The following is a 22,984-nucleotide window of genomic DNA, read 5'->3' as shown; positions in this document are numbered from 1 at the left end:
AGGAAAAGGATGTTTAATTGGATATCTTCCTACATTAATAAAGTGAGCGCGAAGCGCTATCAGAAACATGTTGATATTCTGATTTGAAACTTTATAATTCAAGCAGGTTTTGAATAAAATTAAAACAAGCTGCGTATCTGAATAAAAATGAGTTCCTGTGTTTAGATTTAGACCTGGAATCTGGACATTCTAAATCCATTATTTTATCATGAAAGCCAATAATGCGAGCGCGAAGAGTGAGCTGAAAATATTTGATATTCCGGTCTGAAAAAGGTTGAATTTAAGCAATTTTTTAAGCACTGTGTAGTAATATCCTGAAGTGGGAAGAGGGCTTCTACAAAACGTCGTTCATTTTCATTAAATTTCTGTCATTCCTACCAGATTTCCGGAGGGTGCTGCCTATATGGAAAATAACACACGCAACACCCCTAGGAAAATTTTTGGGGTGCTCTATCACCCCAGCACCCCCGTTTCCCAGGGCCATGATTATTATGAATCTTACAGTGTAGTTGTTACCATTGACAGCCATGCTTAATTTATTGAGATTATTGAGCATTTAATACTAAAAATAAAACCTTAAGAATTTGAGCACTTGTTTTAACTGCTTAAACAACTACTGTAAAGTTCACAGTGCTGAATAAAAAAGGAGGAAATGTTTCTACCGTATATAGGCCTCTATATACATTATACAGATAACATTAAAATTCAATTAATTCCAAGTGACGAATATATTGGGAAAATATTCTACAAATGAATATAGTTCGCTCTGACAAAAAAAGAGAGAATTCCTTCCAGAAGATTTCGGCAGTTCATTATAAGTAATTACTCATTCAACCAGTATGTTTTCATAGTTTTCTCAGACCCTCTTTATTTCTTTTGACTCTTTCTCATGTCCACTTCCTTTTAGTATCAGACCGATTATTCTACCACCATTGCTACAGACAGTATGCCGGGGTGGCTTTTCGTGGAAGTCAGGAGTCTTTTTTATTTGTTCTTGTCAGATCTTCAACTATCACTCACTCCTGTCGTTTCAATTTTCTTTTATTTGCATTTGCTGCCACTTCTTGACGTTTTTGATAGGACCTGAATTCCAGTGCTGTTCCGGCTTCTGACATAATGTCTGAATGAAGCTTGCTCTGGTGGACCAATTTGGTGGTTTATTTTAATGTCTTCAAGCTTGAGGTCGACCTTGAGGGTATCCTTGACAATCTTCATCACTATATTGTCTGTTATTTTACCTTTTCTCTCAAGACATCCCAAACCCGAAGAATATTGCCCTTATGCACTGATGTTCTGACTGATACTTTTCATCTTGTTCATCTGCTCATTTACTGCTCTCTTTTCTATTTCCTCTTTTTTTAAGCTTTATTGATCTGCAAGTCCATAATCTCTAATTCCTGCTTTTCAATAGTTTCTTCCAGGACTTTAATCTTCTTGTCAATTATAGAGTCATGTACCAACTATCAAATTCATGCAATAGAGCGTTATGTAAGAGGTCTTTCATGACTTATCATGTGAGAGATGAGGTATACTATCGAAATGTGGATATCCAGCAGTGTTCCCAGATATGCTATCGAGTTCGCAACCCAAAGGCTAACAATAACGTCATCTACTACGAAAAGGATTAGTCGTCATACATCAAGGGGCTATCTGAAGAACTAAAACGGAACTTTCGTAAAAATGGATTTAGAATGCTTCAAACCTTCTAGAACTTGGAAGCAGTTCCTTGTAGCTCCCAAAGATAAGACTGAAGATCTTAGACGGAAAGGACAGATGGTTTGAGAGAAGCCTTCTTCATAAGGGCGCACCAACCTTCGCTGAATGATCGTGGCTGGGGCAAATGCAAATTTTCAAGAGTTCCTGACCCAATCCGGCGGTGATCACACTGGTCATATCCCTGAAGAAGACTGAAGTGTTCAGTGGAAAATCTGGAGGTAAAAATCTTTTGGGCCGATTTTCAATTGGCATTTGAATCAAAATTAGTTTAATTTTGTGGTGATAAATTTTCCCTTGATCGTATATGGTAGGCCTTGTCTCACGAGATGTTGACATATTGATGACAAAATAATGATTGACAAGAACAAGTTTAAGATATAAATATTACTACAGATCTGCTACGAATCCATATAACTATGATACCATCTTGAATGTCATTATTATATGTCTCCTGTATGGATGCGTGTGTTCTATAACATAACTTACAACATTGCACATGTTGTAGAAATAACAATTCAATTCAGAAAGAAATTGGTGTAAATAAATAAGTGAAAGCTGTAGGTGTGTGCACCCCAGTGTGTTGTTAATTATGGCAAACAGGACAATTGCATAGGCCATATAATGATTTTTTTTCAAGTATTTAAAAAATCACTGGGGGAGGATCGATGTGCTTTCCCCCAGAATCTTTTCATTGGAACAATTTCCTCTCGATCTTAGCCCCCTCCCCCGTTCGACGCCTCAGGGAGGGGGGATGAAAAAGTCCATTGTCATGTTGTTATTATCTATTTATATATATATATGTATGTATTTCGTATTTATATTTATTTATATATTTCTATATTTGATTTGTAACTTTTTGCCTCACTGTAATTGTCAATATAAGTGTTTGTTTGCAAAATTGAGAATGATCCAGTATGTGTGGATTTTGATCAATAAATTTTGAAACTTGAAACTTTGTTTGCATCGGAAAGGACACAGTACTTGGGGAGCGGCGTATACCCATCCACCCCCTTGGTTAAAGAGAAGGAAAATATAAAAGGAGAAATAATGAAAAAGAGACGTCGCGACGTCTCTTTTTCATATAGTGATTATGGAGTTACGAGACACCGACGCGTCGGTGTCTGGTAACTCCATAATCACTATACCAGTGTAATTTGACTGAGGAAACACTGACGTCATGGAAAAACATAAATGTACAGTATATATTGACAATAGCGGAATCTTTCATTCTTAGAATTTTTCTTTGATGATTACACAACATATATTTTCTTTATGTAGTAAATATTTCGTCACAAGATGTGTAATACACCATCACAACAACTATTTTATCTCGATAAATAAATAGAAGCCAAAATTGTTCCATCCACGTGAATCACATTCTCAATAATTGTTGAAGATAATTCCAGATCTTACGCGTATATTTACATTTTGACTTTTCTCCTGCACCTTATCAAAAAGACCTCGCAGGCGTCCACCAATCAAAAAAGGAGTAAGGCATTGCCAATATTTCAGATTACCCTACTTGTGTATCTGCAACGATTCAGTCACACCGCGAAACCGAATCCGAACCGATCAAAGCTTAGTTGCGTTATCTCCAACGGTTTGCGATCGATCGAATTGGAGTTGGTTTCGTTGGTGAGACTAGAGCATAATACTCCGAAGTAATCCTTATCTTCCCTTGCGATATGGGAATGGGTTTTAAACTTTGAGTCGAGTGGGATGATTATGAAGTCTTGTCTAAGTAATATTTAGCCACTCCGACACTCTGTATCACCTGAAGCGGATCTACAGGTGGTCCTAGCCTAGGTGGTTCTTGGAGATCTTTAGAACCCTTTCTTGTCTGGAGTCTGTATTTAACTTAATCCATAAAGGCCTATATACTACTTCCTCATTTTGACTGGTAGAATTGCAGCACAGTCTTCCATACTGTGGGTAAGTTATGTTTCTTCATTATTTTTGTTTAAGGTATTATTATGTACGCAGTTCAATTTTTATTGAGCATGTATACCGATATACAATAGGGCTATAATTCTTTCAGTATATTACAAGTACATCCTCTTGAAAGAAGCATGGGCCCTATCAATGTTACAATTTTGTAAACTATCATTATCATTATAACTTTACTGAAAAAAATACTTAATTCAATTCTTAAAAAAAGCTAGGTGTCTTTTTTCCCATTATTTCGATGGTTCGGGTTTTGTGAATAGTCTGTATAGTCAGATAATTCATTAACAACTTGTATATCAGCCTATATCACACACACACACACACACAAATGAAGTTTGCACCCCAAATGCGACACTAACATACATTTTGGATGCAAACTTGCATCTGATATGAATATGGTGTAAAAATGCACTATTTCCACAAGACTTTTTGTTTGCACCCTGAAATACCTTTTTGAATCCTCAAAGTTGCAATCAATTAACCTCGTAAGTTCTGGGTGTACAGCGTATTCATGTTTTCCGGCGTTCTAAAGAGGATACAAAATGTACCTATCTGCGCCCTAAAAGATGCAAAAGGCTCATTATGGTGCAAAATTCCACCTGAAAGGTGCTCAATGTTGAATTGATTGTATTATTTTGTTTTTCTTACTGTGCATATGCAGTATAGGTAGACCTCTATAATTGCTTGGATTTAACCTCATGATGAGCAAACACACTTACTCCCCCATTGCTGAATGCAGTTTAATTCAAGTAGAAAAGTTTAGTTATTTTAGAGAAAATGGGAGAATTTAAACACAAGGAAGCTAAAGCAGTCCTTGATTTTTATCTTTATGAAGTTTTGCTCATCGAAATGGTGTAAAGAGAAAATTACATGCTGAATTGATCAATTCTAATCAATCATAAAACTATGTAATATGTGTGAGGTGAAAAGCATTGATGAAATTATAAATAACTTTAAAGTGGAAAGCGGAAGAGGAATGTTTCGTGCGGGAATTCATGAATATTGATCATCGAGTGCACCCGGGATATACCGCCCCGCCCCTCCCCCTTCGTTGTGGAGACCCCTCCTCATTGATTTGAGACAAGTCGTGGTAGCAATCTTTGGGGACATTATGTTAACACGCATTGCAAAGTTTACTTCCCAATTTTTTTCATTCTGAAAAGTAAACAAGATACAGACACTGGACACCTTTATACCTTAATTTCTCTTTTATATGAAAAATAAAGTTAATATAACAAATATAGTAGAGGCAATGAATTGTTTTTATTTTCATTCACCTTTATTGAAATTAGATGTAAAACTAATTATAATTATATCACCGGTACATTTCTTTATAAACTAGAAGTGATTTCAAAAATCTTTTCTAACACTAATGAAGGAATCACCGGGATTGATTAAGTCGAATTTAGACTTTTCTCTGGCTCCAGAATAATATAGATCTACATGTAAATTTAGGGAATGTACAGTGGGTAAAATGATCACTTCTTGTGAATAAACATTGTCCCGTCCCATCTCAGTCATTTCAACCCCACCATGCCCATGGCGTTGGCCGGGTCACAGAATGAAATTCCAGATATTTTTTTCTACTTAAGTCCCGGGCTTCAGTCACAAAAGGAATCGATGCACCAATAAATCAGTTAATGATCGCCTTTCTATATATATATATAAGATGACACAAAATAAAGAATAAAATAGAACAAAAGATAGAATGAAATATCAGATCATCACCACCATCTTATTATCATTATTGTCATTATTATTATCATTGTCATTATTATTATTATTAGTAGTAGTAGTAGTAGTAGTAGTAGTATAGTAGTAGTAGTAGTAGTAGTAGTAGTAGTAGCAGCAGTAGTAGTAGTAGTAGTAGCAGTAGTAGTAGTAGTAGTAGTAGTAGTAGAAGTATTACTAGTACTAGTAGTAGTAGTAGTAGAAGTAGTACTAGTACTACTAGTAGTAGTAGTAGTAGTAGTAGTAGTAGTAGTAGTAGTAGTAGTAGTAGTAGTAGAAGTAGTAGTAGTAGTAGTAGTAGTAGTAGAAGTAGTAGTAGTAGTAGTAGTAGTAGAAGTACTAGTAGTAGTAGTAGTAGTAGTAGTAGTACTAGTAGTAGTAGTAGTAGTAGTAGTAGTAGTAGTAGTAGTAGTAGTAGTAGTAGTAGTAGTAGTAGTAGTAGTAGTAGTGTTCATTTTTTCCCCTCTTCTCTTCCACATCCCCCTGTTCTTCCCTTTTCTAAAATCTGACACATCAACAACATATACATTTGCCTACCCATTAAAACAGTTTATGTTCGTCTTATCAGAACACTAAAGAAAGGTCATAAAGTGTTCAAATACATTTGTACTGTTCTTTAAATGTTCACCGCATTTTAGTGTCATAGATAATGTAATTAAATGTAAAAGAACTAATTGCGTAATTTCAAAGAAAAACATTAGTCGGGTCAATCTGATGTCATAAATATTGACATAGTGGCATGGTATCTCAAACAATTCTAGATTCTAGGTTTTGTTTTTTTCCCAAAGGAGTTCAAACAACAAACTTTACTTCCTATGTTATGAAGGAGGGTGGACTTGTAGATAGGGACCGCGGGCTGCGGAACGATCTTAAATGTGGGGGCATACCATGCAAAAATCACGATCAGAAAAGGTCATTTTTTTACGTTTTTGTACACGGTTTTCGAAAAAAGGGGGGGGGGGGCTAAAGTACCCCCGCATCCCTGTTTGAGCGGCCCCGGGTACAACTCGAATTAGGGACTTAGTTTTACTCCTAAAGATTCATATTTTAATCTGAAAGGATTCAAATTCACATCCCTTGAGGTCAAGATAAACTTTAGGATTAAAACTAAAGCCCAAATTTGAGTGTTTCCTAATTACAGTCAAGCTGGATTTATTTCGAATCCCTGTCATTAGAGTGTAATTTAGTGAGTCACAAAGTGAAAAATAAATAGATATGTATTCAAAATTAATACCCTATTTACAGTAAATTAGGCAAATACAACTTGAAACTGGAATTCAGCTGAAACTCGTGTTACAAAAATAAAAAATATTACTAAAAATATTTATGATTCAAGTATTCGCAATATTTTGCCATTTGTCTTTAGCTAGATCATAAACATATGATAATCATTTGGTAATCACAGCAACATTCTAATCCATCAGAGTGTAATTAGGGTCATAGGAATTGCAATCCCTTTTTATTTTGAGACAGGAAATTTGGGGGAATCTCATTTAGAAACCAAGAAAAATGTTGCCAGTCTTGCATAATGTCGTGCGTCGATATCAGAAAATGGCCCCGGAAATATTTGAACTGATCGATAATTAGGTGAAAATCAATACACCAAGTACTAAGTAGTTTACATTTCCTAAATAATGAATCAACCCACTGGCGTATAGATGGGGGGGGGCTATGGGCCATGCCCCCAAAAAAACTTCAAGCAAAGATTAAAAAAAAAAAAAACATGAGAAAAAAGGGAAAGGAAAGGGATAGAGTGAAATATTTTATTACTTTCTGAATATTATGTCAGAATCTATCAAAATAGAGTTGTAATAAAAAGATCAGTTTTTTTAGATCCCATGTCTCGCTTTATCCCATTTACTAAAATTTGCTCCATCCTCCATGTCTGGCCCTCTCAAAATATTTGGCTCATTAAGAGTTACGATTGATCTAATCAATCTCAACTGTATGGAAATCCATCAATACCATATTTTTTTATACAGGAAATTTGCACAATCTCCTTAGTAAACCAAAAAAATCACACTGAGTCTTCAATTGAACGATGGATGTATGACCTGCATCATATCTAGAAAACATTTTGAAACAAACATGCATAACAGACAGAGGCGTCGATCCTGGGGGCAGGGGGCGATCGCCGCACCAATAAAAATATTGGGGGGGGGCAAACATATCATTTTGCCCCCCCCCCCCCAATAATTCCGGAAATGCATAAAAAACAAGATTGTAATGTTCAGCAAGCGAGAATGAGATACACAACTCGTTCTTTATTTAAAATCGTGCTCAAAATGTCCGCTTTTCAGATTGGAATATAAAAATTTTCAGCTCGCGCTTCGCGCTCGCATCATTTCTGTAGCAAAAACCCATACTTTTCATGATTAAATAGGTGAATGTAAATGTCCCGTTTTCAGTTCTAAGCCTCAAAAGAACTCCTGCTTCGATTTGCAATCATCTTTTCTTGGATATAATTATATCCTGTTCTTTATCAAAAACGTCCATTAAACTGTCATTTTTTCAGATCAAAATATTCAGCTCGCGCTTCGCGCTCGCATCTATTCTTCTTTTAGATACCAATCTTAATCATTGTTACCTGAAATGCTTGTAATATCAAGTTTTCAGGTCAGAATATAAAGAAATTTCAGCTCACTCTCGGCACTCGTACTATCTGTGTAGTGAGATATGTATCCTTCTCATGAGTTACTACAAACGGTCCTAAACAGGCACGCTTTTCCTGTCAGTATACTAAAATAAATCGCAACTTGTTGTGAGACGGGTCCCCGATTACTAGAATGAAGCATCACTGATGATGCGAAAAAAAGAAGACTAGTATGAAAGGGAAAGGCTGAAATATTACATCATTCTTTGAATATCATGTCACTATTTACCCATACGATAGACTTTTTGTATTAAAAACGGTCCACACTGATTTTTGCTCCATCCGCCATTATCTGGACCCCTCAAGCAGTTTGACTGATTGTTTTGCGACACTGCTTCTGTACTAATCGAAAGATGTCACAAATATTTCTGTATTCCAAATTTATCAAATTATATTAAAGTCAATGGGGAATTTCGTGTTTCCTCTACAACAATATCTTTTCTCACTTGGAAAATGAACCTAAATCCCTATCCGTGGTATTGATCTAACCTTTTACCCGTAAATAATAGATAAACGAATGTAATCCAAATGAGGGACTATTCTTAATCTGTTACATTCTAATCTTCCAAAGCAAATTCTATTTCTCGATACAATTCATAGCGATACATTCAAATATTTATATCTAGATTAAGGCACAATCATAGGTATTTCTTTGGTTATTTTAAGAACGTACATTCATTTTCAGTATAAAGGTACAAGGTTTAAAGAATTGGAATTTGCAAACTGACCCAGTAACCCGTCAAAATGTTGATTGGAATGGACATGTGCTTGGTTTGATCAATAGGTTTAGTATCGGCTGCAACTACAAGGGACTGAGGCCTAAACTGAAACAAACCGTGACACTAGTTAATAAAGGTGGGTTAGTTGATTCTTTTGTCGTCAACATAGGCATTCACAGAAAAACGCTGTTTAAAATGTTTAGACTTTATATTACCATGTAAAACTAGATAAACCTTACAGAAGTTGTTTAAACAGGTTTTTTGTTAAGTTTGTAAAACTTAAACATTTTTTATACTTTAGCTCAATTTTCAATGAATTATGCATGGTTGTTTAATCTTTTTAAACAACTACTGTAAGGTTCATGTATACAGAACTGTATAACATTTTAAACAGCGTTCATACTGTGTATAGGATGTAGTGATGGTGTTTATATTCTTTTGGTCTAAAATCAGTTGGTCTACTTCTCATGTGTTTAATACGACGTCGGCTAAACAATTGGTCTACTTATAAATCTGGTCTACACTTGGTCTAATACCCATTTAGTCTATTTCTCATCAGGTATAATGCCCATGTATGAAGTTTGTCTCATTTCCACTTCCTATATTCATCATTTTATTAAACTTTGTCAATTGAAACTCTGATTCACGACAGTTCATTTATTCATTATAGCCTAAGTGGAATTAGACTATTTTAGACCAATTGGCTATAAGAAGAAATTGGTATAACCTAACTGAAAATAAAAAAAAATAAAGAATGGGCTAAATGACAATTAGACCAAATGGTTATTAGACAAACTGGTTGTACACGAAGTAGTATTAGATCATGTAGAATGATAGTCAAACGGAAAGCAGACAGACCGGGTGTAGACCAATCGGAAATTTACCTTCGTGAATAACTTTAATTTACCTCAGTTTTGTTTAACACAACGCACTGGCAAAACAATCATGATAATCGCTTTCAAACTATCTCGTTGCAGGCAAAGTAGCTGAATGGTTTCATCTTCATCCATCTCTTGATTCTATCGACACAAACACCATGTCTTTGGAACGGACGGGAGCAATGACCACAGTGGTCTTGATGATTGGGTTTCTCGCTATGTTAACCATCAGCTCGCAGGGCGTGGTCGCCGACGATGCACCCCTCTCTGCACCCGTTGGAAATTCTTGGATCTCAAGCATCAGAGAGTTTGTTAAGAGACAGGCGAGTGATCCATCAGAGACCGACCTCTCAGAGGTATCGCCATCACCTCTTGTTCCTTTAGACGGTGAAGTACAAACCACCACAACTAAGAAACCAAAGAAGAACAAGAAGAACAAAAACAAGAAGAACAAGAACAAAAAGAACAAGAACAAGAAAAAGTCGACACCGGCACCAATGACCACTCTCTTGAACTTAATGGAAACGGGAAAGATCGACATCCTGGATCACATGGAAGATGATGATCATCATCATTACGAGTCTCCAGGAGAAAACATCACTTTAAATGCCTACCCAGATGTGGTGTATTTGTATGAAGGGCACAACGGTACGATTGAGTTTAACTTTACCAACCTACTTGGACCTGTTATTCTGGAATTTGAGAGCGAGAACGAAAAGACTTTTAAGATCGTTAGTGATGACCAAGTGGTCTTTGACCCAGATGATCCGTCTCACAACGGAACTTTGTTGGTTACACTGAAAGGTGGCAAGCTAGGCATCTCGAAACTCATTGTCCATGTTACCGATATGGAAGATGAAGATGTCTTTGATACCAAGATGACTTACGTAGTCAAAACAAAAAGAATTCCTCGACTGATCGATGTTATATTCGATTTCCTCTTGCTTCCCTTGATCTTAATTACCACAGCTGGTATGGGGTGCAAGATGGATTTCATCATCATCCGTGACAAGCTCAAGAAACCATTTCAGATTCTGGTCGGTCCAGTCTGTCAGTTCATCTGCCAGCCCTTTTACGCCTTCTGCATCTCCAAGATCCTGAAGCTGAGCGGTATCACCGCCGTTGGTCTGGTCACAGTCGGGTCGTGTCCGGGTGGAGGCGTCAGCAACATGATTACCCTCCTCCTGGATGCCGACCTCATCCTCAGCGTCACCATGACGTTCACATCCACCTGTCTCGCAGTCGCGATGCTCCCCATCAACATGCTCATCTACGCTCGTCACTTCCTGTCAGGAGAAGGAGGAGGAGTCAACATCCCCTTTGCGAACATCATGATCCAGATCATGATGTTGACCGTTCCAGTCCTGATCGGGATGCTTATCCATTACAAACTTCCCAAGGTCGCCCACTACGCCATCAAGTCTCTCAATGTCCTATCACTCACCATGGTGACTACAACGCTCATTATTGGTATCTATTCGAACCTCTACATCTTCAGTTCAGAATGGCAAGTCTTGATGGGTGCTTTCCTTCTACCGACGTGTGGATACATTACTGGATTCTGTGTGTCAAAGTAAGATCTTTTTCTGCACTTTTTCTCAACAATCACACTTCCAACATATAATTCCTCAATAAAACTGTTAAAGATGTATGAAATGGCAATCCCATCCAAGGATGCAATCAATTGTACTTCTCCAAAATGCTAAAGAATTAAATTTTCTGATATTTCGGACCAACGACAACTGGACGATCACATTTTATACGTTCTGCGTACCTATATCCTGAAAATCAAACTTTCATCTATTTAATTATCTCCCTGTTTCGTCCAGGGCTGTGTAACACAAAGATTAGCGATCAATCGCTAAATGAACTGACCAATCAATATCAATGTTACATGCGTATTTGGTTTAAAATACTGACCAGGGACCAATCAGTGCGCTTCTTTCATATTTGCAATCCATCGCAAAACGTTATGTTACGGAGCCCAGAACTAACTAATGTGTTGTTTTGATTTCCCTGAGCTACGTACCCATGTACATAAATAAAGTCGAAACTTTTTTATATGCATTTAACATAGCTCCTTTGCAAGTAGCATGTTCCAAAAAATGAACAAATTATATGCACGATAAAAATGAGTGGAATGAACAAGTTTAGTACAAGGATCTGTTCATATGATTGGCTCTGAAAATTTCTGTAAGGTATTGTTAAGACTTTTCTTCTTTTGTGCTTCAGGTTTATAGCACGGTTCCCGATGGAGTCTGCTCTGACGATCATGGTTGAGACGGGGGTGCAGAACAACCTGATTGCCATATCTATGATCAAGCTTTCGTACCCTCAACCTGAAGCCGATCTCATGGCCAGAATGCCCATCTTTGTAGCCATTTCATCCATCACCATTGGTTTAATCATGATCTGCGCTGCTGTGCCTATCAACAGAAGGAGACGCGCAGAGAGGAAGCAGAAGGCGGAGGAGGTTCAGAAAGAACTGGATGACAGGTGAGTTCTCGTTTAGGTACACGGGGGGGGGGGGACTTTAAAATGTATCTTTGAAGGACTCGAACTTCGGATGATGAGTGCCAATGTTGAATGGCCAAATCTTACACTTTTGATATTTGAAAACACAAAACTTGCAAAGGGGTTCATGTGGGCATTTCATTTTTTTTCTGAAAAGTTGTCAGAACTTTCCTTGCCATTGGTTGGCTTCTCATGTTCCCGTTACACAAAGGATATCGATTGATCGTACGCTTGATTTTTAGGATTAATTGTACATTGTAGTCGATGCAATCAATCGTTAAAAAATATACGATGATTACTAAGCTTCGGGTTTCGGGCACCAGGGGTGTAGCCAATTAGAATTTTAGGATGCGCTCAGTTTCTCTGCCATATTAGCAGATCGCAGACCCTGATTATACACGCATCTTCCACATAATCATGAAACCCAAGCCGTATTGCAAGATCATAACTGATTCATAGGTATCTTCATTCGAGAAAATACAGTTGGTTCGTTATTTACAAAATACAAAAGGATAAAAAAAAATAAAGAGAGTATAACTAAGTACGCTACACCAGGAGTGGATTACCGCAGTGGGATTGTAACACTATCGCATCCAAGACAACAACATTGATGACACCAGTGAACAAGGTGGTGACGAGTGTATGTACTTGTCTGAACAATTCTGATACTTTTTTTCTTTATTTCCATTCGATTTCAGATATGACAAATACGAATACGAGCCCACGATAAGGAACGGGAGCACAAAAGTCACCACCAATGGCCATTATCCTACCACGCCCGACTCCGAGGTGCCCCCTTCTTACGAGGAAGCAGAGCCCTTCATTACGCACCAGAAAATGGCCAAAGAAACAATAGTGTAACCATGGTAATCAGCCGCTCTGGATGCTATAAATATGAAACATTGAGAGTGATGTTGTTGAAACTTGTTGCCATGCCGAAAATCAGATGTGAATAACTCCCGGGAATAACTTCTCAGATTTTCAAGCCTTGGAAATGCTGTAAGCAATCCCGCATCGCCACGTTGTAGAAAATGATCGCTTCTCTTCGGGATTAGCGTCATGGATTCGTCAACCAGGGAAGTTTTTTGGAGGGAAGCTTTTGGACAGTATGTTAAGAGGGCTAGAGCGGTCATGTGCCTCCAGGAATCAAATGGTTGACTGCAATTGACTGACATTTAAAATCAGCATTAAATCTATTAAGATGAACTCATCAGAATAATATTCATTGATGAGATCATTGCAATAATTATACTTGCTTGACATACGTACTGAACCATCTATGTAAATCGTTATTCTCCTTTTGGTTACTTATGAAAGTCTATCTATCTTGGCATCGGATAATTTGCTGACACTGGTCTTTGTAAGAATTCTCTTTGATAAAAATATCTTCATCTTTTGGGCTCAACCAATATTGAACTCTTCCGTCGAATTGAATCACAGACACCCCTTCGCCGATTCGGTGTGATGGTAATTCTACTACATGCATGCGAGGATGATGAAATAACGTGTCTATTCGTTAAAATTTTCATTAGACTCAGGGTATGGGGGCGGATCCAGAAATTTCTCAGAGGAGCTGCTCTTTTGTTGCGGAACAAATAAGAGTCTTCAACCCGGAATGAAGGGGATTTATTTTTATGTAACGAAATATTTTACAAGCCCCCATAAGTCTTCACTTGCGTATATGCACAAACTTTTCCACTAAAAATATTTTCATGGCTCTCAAAGAGGGGGGGGGGGGCATGGGCTGGATGCGCCCCACCTGGATCCGCCAATGCTGAGGGTTATTAAGAACACAAGTTTGATAGGCAAACATTCGATGTAGGCCGGCATGGGCGGGCGCTACGAGGTTAGGACAGATGAGGGGTCTCCCTTATGATTATTCACGTAATGAAAAGAAAAAAAATAAAGGGAAAAGTTAGAAACAGAGGAAGAAAATGGAAGAAAGGAGAATACGAAAACAAAATCTAACTATCCAACTGATTCTATTTAAAACAAAAGTGACATACCATTTAGGGTCATCTTGCCCCCCCCCCCATCAAAACATTCTGGCGCCAACTTTAGAGGTAAGTGTTAAATTTCCAATGAAAACTAGTGCTGGAGAATATTTCATTTTTCAAAACCAATCGGCAAAAATAGAATATATCAATCAGAATTATTACTGTTGCTATATGACATTTCAATTAAGCAATCTATCTTAGTATGAATTATTCAACATAGCCCTTAAAAAATTGGTTTCGATTGCCAGAAAGAAATGGTTTATCATACACAACAATGAAACTGAGTACCAATTAACATAAAATATGAGAATAGCAACAAAATAATTTCGTTTTAAACAATAAAAAAAATAATTGTGGTGGGTATTTCATTGAAGTGAGTATCATTTTGCTATCATTACGTCGTGTATCCATCAATGTATTTTAAGCTGTTATATAAATGATTTTCATCACAACTTATATCGAGAAATATAATGTACATTTCTATATAAATATTTACTTTTGTCAGTGGACGACTATAACAAAATCACAAATGAAGAAAAAAATAACATTGAGGATAATACAATGTTTGGCAAGAATGGAAGAGGGCCAAGGGGTGACGTCATTTTTATTTATTTATTAAAATGCTACCCCTCTCTGGCCCTTTAAGGGGGTGATTTACTCCCTTTCCTCTCTTTTATTTTTAACTGTTGAAAACTAAATTAATATTTGGAAATGGTCATGATGGTAATTTTCGATTGATATGGTTTTATCCCAATATGAAATAAAAGAACAATTGAATGCAATTTAAGCCTATAATTTACGACGTGAATGATTGTGAAACTACTGATATTTTTGGAGTATCGTATACATTTATATGAATTTGTTATTATTGAGGTCTTAAAATTACTTGCAAAGTAACGGTGCTATATTGTTGGAAGATATCGAATAAATATTTTATTGCGCTTTAAATAATCCATGTTATCTTGTCCTTTATTAAAAATCAATTCGAGAATTTGATTTTAAATAATTAAAAAAAAAAATTAAATAAGAAGCTCCCTCCCCCAAAAAATCAATCGATGATATTGTCACTCTGAAAAAAAGATTGGTCAAAGTTGACCAATCAGTTAGTGATACGTGTCCGAAGATACAAATTGTCAATATTTATCGACATTCTAGTAGATTTTATTTAAAAAAAACAGAAGATTTTAGAGAGGAAATATAAAAGTACAGAGGATTACACAGAAAAAATACAAAATTTCATTTCCAACAAAACCAAGTAAATACAATCGTAACAAATCAATTTCATAAACAATCAAGGTCATTAAAGCAACTTAAAATATGCATGTTAGAAAGCTCGTAAACTTTGGGCTCCTTAAAGTAAGATACACTGTTAGAAAAAATAAAAGAAGTTCCTGCAGCAGAGTCTCGAGAACACCTGTAATCTTACCGAATTGCGTAATAATCATTCTGTAAATTCATAAAACAAGAATTTTTCTGCAATTTAACAGAACAGGTCTGTTTAAAAAGGGGAAAAGGGTGTTTTATTCAAGGAAATTTGTAAGATTCCATACATCAAATACCAATTTCCTGTAAGATTACGCAATTCGGTAAGATTACAGGTGTTCTCGAGACTCTGCTGCAGGAACTTCTTTTATTTTTTCTAACAGTGTAGATTGATAAAAATTTTTGATATAATCAGGTAGTAATAATAAGAAAACATTATTGCCAGCAGGAGACATCATAAAAATAAAACAACCAAGATAAACGAAAATTTCGGAACAAACTCAGGAATTAGATCAAGAGACTGCATGGAAAGGAAGAGAGACAGGGGGATTGAGGAATGAATGAGAGTACTGCATCATTCTGTTAATTACTAACAGGAAATATTCCGCAATACGACAGAACAGGCCTTAAAAGGGGGGGGGGGTATTACAGGAAATTTGTATGGGTTCATACACCAAATACCATTCCCCCTCCCCTAATTTTTACAGGAGGAATGTTTGATTTGCAGGAAATTTGGTTATTTTCAAAGAGAATTTTTTAACAGTGTATCCATTAAATTGTTTAATTTTGACAATATTTTTCGGACGCATATTCACCAACTCATTGGTTATTTTGACCAAGTTCATTTAAGAGAGTATGGGTTGTAGATATCCATAAAATATATAATCCTGGGGAGCGTTTCATGAAAGGACTGGTCGGATGTTTTATCCGACAAGTCCCATTTCATCCGACAGTTACCATAGGAAACGTGCCTCTCAGCCAATCAAAATCATGGAAAGATGTCAGATCTGACAACTTGTCGGATGAAAATATTGATGAAACGCTCCCCTGGATGTCAATTTCTATATAGGTACGTCACAATGCCTTTTAACCAATGAATAATAGCACACACGTTTCACGCAACGAACAAATACAAATTTTAATCTCGTCAAATCCTCGATATGGTTAAGTGTGAGGTTTCTGAGTACAGGCCCACGCGGATGGAAGCTGATTAAACCAAACACTTAACCGAAAAAAAGGTTAATTATTTGCCATAAAATGAAGAGATAAGACCCCCAAGGAGAATCTTTGATTGCCTTTTAGACTTTTAGATAAACATCATTCTTTCAGATTTTTACCTGAAGAGCAAAGTAAATAAAAACCAAACAAACTGCTACCTGTGGTTTTGCATTGCTTCTATAACTTAATTATGCATAGCAAAAACTGTGATGTTAACCGGTGTATATAGAGAACAACACAAGTTATTTTACACCGGTGTTAAATTGGTGGTGTTAGTTTTACACCTATAGGTGTTATTACAACACCTATGGTTGTTACATTTACACTCTTTGGTGTTATGTTAATCTCTAGGGTGTAATTTTAACACCTCAGGGTGTTGTCCTCTATTAACACCAAAAATTAACTCCAAAACTGCCAGCCTTTATAAAAAGAAAATCTAATTTATGATAGATTTATAACACATTTCATCCTTTTATTTTTATTTGATTTTTTTCTCCTTTTTAATTTGTTTTCTTGTTTGTGGAACTTTGAGGTTTCCCCACAACCATCTGTGCGCTAGTTATACAAAACGTAAAGTGAAAAATATCATGGGAGAAAAAAATAAGAAAGCATTGAAAAGGTTGATTAACATATATACATTTGTATATACATATATCCCCTTATTTCAGACTTTACTATTGTCCTATCAAATTACAATGGTGCCGCCCCGATGTTGCAACTCATGAAATTTCCAAGTATATTTCCAATATATTTGTTACTCCTTGGTCAAGCAAATAAACAATCCCATGAAGCAAATAAACAAGTCAACATCTGACGCTTACTAATTACTCTACAAATAAATTAGTGAACGCATTATTTGGTAAAAGGCAAATGAATAGATAAAATGATTAATCAATAAACGTTGACACTCTGTATCCACTTTCCACCAACCATTACACATCAACACTTCATCAATCAATAGATGAAATTAATGGGAAAAATATCAACCAATAAACACTTAGTAATCAATTTCCAGTCAGTCAATGCCAAATCAGTAAATAAACCAGTCAATCTATCAATCGATCGAGAATCAAATTATGGATTGGTCAACAATACAATCTGGGAACCGTTTCATCAACATTTTTGTATGACAAGTTGTCAGATCTGACATCTTTCCTTGATTCTGATTGGATGAGAGGCACTGTTACTATAGTAACTGTCGGATAAAGTGGGACTTGTCGGATAAAACGTCCGACAAGTCCTTTCATGAAACACTCCCCAGGAGCAAGCCAAACTAACGACATTTTATGTCATACCGAGGTTTTACCTGACTGATAAGAAAGCACGAATGCCTGTGAGCAAGCAACCAGGGGACCGACGGCTTAAGGTCCTCTCCGAGGGACCTGGTAATGAGGATACATGCCTTACCAAAGGGCACTAGCGCACCACTTGAGTCACCCGGGTCACCGGAATCCGAAACCCCCGCTCTACCGACTGAGCTATCGCGCCTCCTCAAAAGCTTTATTACACTTCACAAGAGAGCAAAGCAAGAAAGAGGAGCAAAGCGAGCAATGAAATCCCAACTCTTACTGATTATAGAACTATACATGCATATAATTTTCGTATTTAGTTCAAGGTAGTGAAAGTATGATAATTGTATTTATTTCCCTCGCTTTCCCAAACCATACTTGTAAGTTCGTCTCGTCAAGCAATACAATTTTTAAACATGTAAGCGAACACAACGAGCGATACAAATAGGCATTAATTACAGTGATAAAAGTGTACATAAAAACCTTACTCTAAAAACAGTTGTATGTCCTGTCATGTATCTGGCTCACGCAATCTTTTTGCCTCACCCACTTATCCTGTATCGAAATATCGACGAGAAAGCGCAGCGATCGAGAAAATAAAGTATAAACTTTAAATTTATATTTCTTGTGGCATGCATTTAACTTTCAATGATATTCGATAAAAAAAAATCATGCATGTTTGGTACTATTAAGGGAAATGTGTATCTTCTTGTTAAATACATATCTTTGTAATTTTGTCATCCGGACTGCCAAATCTATTTGTTTTCCTAATCATACTGCACTGTTTAAAACCCAGATTTTACAGGGGGGAAATGATTTTGCAGAAAGCAATAACAGAATCATTCTGTAAATACTTTAAAACTGGAATTTTTCTACAATTTAACAGGACAGGTCTGTTTGAAAAAAATCGGTAGGAAGCAATCGTCATTGTGGTTGGTTTAGCAAGTTTGCGCCTAACAGGCTGCTTGGAATGCTAAACCTGTGACCGGGCAATAATTGTGAACCGCTTTGAACAGTTGTAGATTGATAAAGCGCTAAATAAGTGCAATTATTATCATTATCATTATTATTTAAAAAGAGGGGGAAAGTGGTGTTTTATTTAAGAAAATTTGTAAGGTTCCATACACCAAATAACAACATCCTGTAATATTACATGATACCATGTAAGATTACGCAATCTGGTAAGTGTTCTCGAGACTCTGCTGCAGGAACTTCTTTTTTAGGCATGGGCGGAAATCCCAGGGGGGACGTGTCCCCCCTACTCAAAATATTAGGGGGGACACAATATCAAATGTCCCCCCTACTATTTTGGGTCTTTGATGATGCTAAGAAATATCACTCAAAATGTGAATAAAACGTGCGTTTTCGGACGAGATGACTTTTTTTTTCTTCTTTTTTTTGCTTGTCAAATATATTTTCGTAGAAATGAACTTAAACTTAGGTAATAGCCTTTTTTGCTTGTCAAATTTGCCAGACCCTTGTCCCCCCTACCATTTGGGAGAGATTTCCGCCCCTGTTTTTAGGATAAATTTTCTTTAAAACAGTGTACCTAATGAATATGAGAAACCGTAGCGAGCAAGGAAACTAAGCACCGTTTAGATAAGTATAAATTCGTCGTAACAAAGGGCACATAACTACCTCATAACCTTACTTGACTAATCAGTTTGCATTCCAAAGTAACAAATATATACGTGCGCAGCAAGCAATAAAAATATGAGCTATCTGAGCTCTTGTTTCAATTTTCTTGCCGCATGTACTTTGAAATAAGTCCATCCTAACGAAAAGCTGATTTGAAAAGAAGAAAAATCAAACAAGAACTTAGAGAAATGCACCAAAATCGTGTGTGAGATAACAAGGGTAAGGCATAAAGCAGTTATGCGCACATCCTGGTCAGTTTCCCAATGTACAAGAACCGATGCCTTGCGATGGCGTCACCTATAACTTTTTGTCTTCTGTCATAAAAATATAAATATGTGTTTTATTTTCAAAGATCGCATGGTGGGAGAAACGAAAATTTTCTTTCAAAATATACCATAGGCTGGTGAAATATCTATATTATAATTATTAATATATCTATTTCATAATTATTTTGATCACCTAGCATGCCGAATATGTCTGCATCCATATCCATCTAAGGAGTCTAGCTAGTGAGTGAAGAGTGATGGAAAGATAGGCCTACATTGCATGCACCATTTTTATGGTAACTATGTAATTTAATAAAAAACTTCATTGGTGCCAGGGAGATATTGAAATTATATATTTCTATTACATGTTTTATTTCTCATATAGTAACTCTCTGGTAAGTTATATGTTCTTTGAAGCCATAAGTATACCCCCCCCCCCCTTTATTTGCTTGTCAGAAGATTATTGAACTCAAATTGTCACCCCTCACACTGCAAATTATTAAATATACATATAGGCCTACTGTCAAACTTGCTTCCCCCGGGAGTTGCACCGGCTGATATAGCCAATACCTGATCTCAGAATTTGATTGTTTGTCTTTAAAGTCTTAATTGAAAAAAAAAATCAAATTTCAACTGATGCAAGATCTAACACAATTCCTTAGTAATTAAATTTGCATGAAAGAGGTCAGTCGAACACAGACTGAATGCTCATGAAATCAAAGTCCAAAAGACTACTGGATCAGATTTGTAAATTAAAACAATACATATTATCAACCAAGTGTTCTTCAACAAAGCAGAAGCTAACAACACAATCTTGGCAATCAGATAGTGCTTAACCTTCTCACATGCATGGACATATCCAATCATTTTATGAAAGAGATCCGACTTGAGTCATTAAAAGAGATAAGTTCGCTGACATGTGCTTATTGCTCAGCGACAACTCATCAATTGTTGCTATTTCATATTTTAAAAAATCCAATTTATTGGGGAGTTGGATTTCTTTTGTTTTCGTGCTGTAAGAAATCGAGATAAGGTTGTTAAGAGTTTAAAAGTTTGTTGGTGATATGAAGGGGGGGGGGGTACAGCCAACTCGATCCTCCCCACCAATGCTCTGCAGTAATATTGTAATGACCCCCCCCCACAAAAAATCATAATAAAAACTTCATAAAAACAAATAAATACAAATTAATTAATAAATGAATTAATAAAGCAATTAAAAAAAAATTAAGAGTGGGCAAGACATGCATTTGGGATATTTCTAACAAAATGAGAGAACCCTATTTTAGACATTTTTCAATATGACTATCTAATTTTGAGAAAGATTTTGACATATCGTCAATAAATAATGTCTTATTGCACCATTTTTTTCTCTCTCCTTTTTTTCTTGGTCATGAAACAAAAATGATTTTGGTCTTTTTAAAAATGAAAATCTACGTTTGGAAAAGGTTTTGACACATCAATGATGTGGATCTCATCCAGCATCTTGCAATGAAAATTAACACAATTTTTAATTTCAGCCCAGTTGCCACTGGTGAATTATATTGGTGACACAAAAAAATCAAAATCAGCCAACAAATAAGAATAATTTGTGTGAGTTTTGAAAAATGTGCATAAATAAGCATGATTAATGAGTTTCATAATTCTGTGTAGTCATTTTGTATCCCCACCTAGAGCTATCATATAAAGCAAACAAAATTTAAATACATCAACAAATGAAGGAGAAAAAGCTTTTTTGTGAATTATGAATAAATGTTTGCATAAATTAGCATCAATTATTTTCTAGTCAAACTTTCAAAATTTTGCGTAGAAGTTTGGTGACCCTCATGTAGCTCTACAAGATGGATGAAAAAAAATCAAACTTGGTCAACAAATAAAGAGAAGCATTTTTTGGTGATTAAGAATAAATTTCACATAAATTAGCATAAATAATTTTCTAGTAAAAATTTCAATATTTTGTGTACAAGCTTGGAGAACCTTATGCAGCTCTACCAGATGGATAAAAAAATCAAAATCAGTCAACAAATAAAGAGGCATTTTCTGTGATTTATGAATGAATTTTGCATAAATTATCATAAATAATTTTGCATAAATTAGCATAAATAATTTTCTACTCAAAATCCTGTGAAGAACTTTGGTGAACCTCATAAAGCTCTACCAGATGGAAGAGAAAAAAATCAAAATCGGTCAACAAAGAAGCATTTCATGTGAAATTTGAAAAATGTGCATAAATTAGCATATTTAAATATTCTATGTACAAGTTTTGAAATCCCCTTCTAGTGCTTTCATATAAAGCAAACAGAACTGAAATGGAACTTGAAATGACGACGAAGAAGCATTTGGAAATTGTGGACGGACAACAGACGACGGACGCCATGCCATGGCATGAGCTCATCTGGCCCTTTGGGCCGGAAGAGCAAAAAATAAATTAATATATGAATAAATGAAATGAATAATTATATAAAACAATAAATCAATAAAATACAATAAAATAATTTACAAAAAAAGAGTGGGCAAGACATGCTTATGGGGCAATATTTCTATAAAGCTGAGAGTGAGCGATAACCTTTTTTTTTAAATAACTTTTTCAATATGACAATCCGATTTTGTGAAAGATTTTGACATATTCATAAAATAATGTCATATTGCACCATCTTTCATTTCCTTTTTTTTTTGCTGGTCATGAACCGAAAATGATTTTCGTCTTTTTAAAAATGAATATCTAACTTTGGGATAGGTTTCGACATATTGAAAACAAGTGGTGTAATGAGCCAAAAATTTTGAGGGGGCTAGATATGGCGTATTGCATAAAATTCATATCAAGTAGTGAGGGAGCGTGCAAAAATTTCCCCATCAATACACCAGTGCCCCCCCTGCCCCCCCCGTCTTCTTGATATAAAGGACAGACACTAGTTTGAGCTTGAATGAGACATACAATTGCAAGCATAGAGAATAGTAGACAAAAATATGAAGTGTTCTTGTTGTAAACACATCTCGGAAATTTGTTATCTATTCTTTATCACTGAGCAATCAAAGGGATTATCACCTTAATCTGTCATCTAAAAGATCCGATTAATAAACAGAATTGGTCAATTCTTTCAGCTGAATTCCGAATCGATAATTACCCCCACACATGCCAGATTAATATCGTCAATCGC

At 36.0% G+C, this 22,984-nt stretch overlaps 1 protein-coding gene across 3 annotated transcripts; it reads left to right on the top strand.

Annotated features, from left to right (window-relative positions):
- Window positions 1-1,549: 1,549 nt before the first annotated feature.
- On the top strand, window positions 1,550-14,673 carry LOC121418431 (solute carrier family 10 member 6-like). 3 transcript variants are annotated; one of them, XM_041612299.1, is made up of 4 exons: window positions 1,550-1,934; window positions 9,744-11,217; window positions 11,877-12,140; window positions 12,857-14,673. In XM_041612299.1, exons 2-4 carry the CDS (start codon window positions 9,803-9,805, stop codon window positions 13,017-13,019), a joined length of 1,842 nt encoding a protein of 613 aa, XP_041468233.1. In that variant the 5' UTR covers window positions 1,550-1,934; window positions 9,744-9,802; the 3' UTR covers window positions 13,020-14,673. The 3 variants fall into 3 exon arrangements, with proteins under 3 accessions (XP_041468233.1, XP_041468232.1, XP_041468234.1); XM_041612298.1 differs by lacking the exon at window positions 1,550-1,934 and adding an exon at window positions 3,427-3,648; XM_041612300.1 differs by lacking the exon at window positions 1,550-1,934 and adding an exon at window positions 8,819-8,902.
- The last annotated feature ends 8,311 nt before the right edge of the window (window positions 14,674-22,984 follow it).

The sequence above is a fragment of the Lytechinus variegatus genome, chromosome 7 (genome assembly GCF_018143015.1).
Source record: "Lytechinus variegatus isolate NC3 chromosome 7, Lvar_3.0, whole genome shotgun sequence".
Lineage (NCBI taxonomy): Eukaryota > Metazoa > Echinodermata > Echinoidea > Temnopleuroida > Toxopneustidae > Lytechinus > Lytechinus variegatus.
The sequence above is the reverse complement of the archived record's forward strand: the minus strand, read 5'-3'. Positions and strand labels throughout refer to the sequence as shown.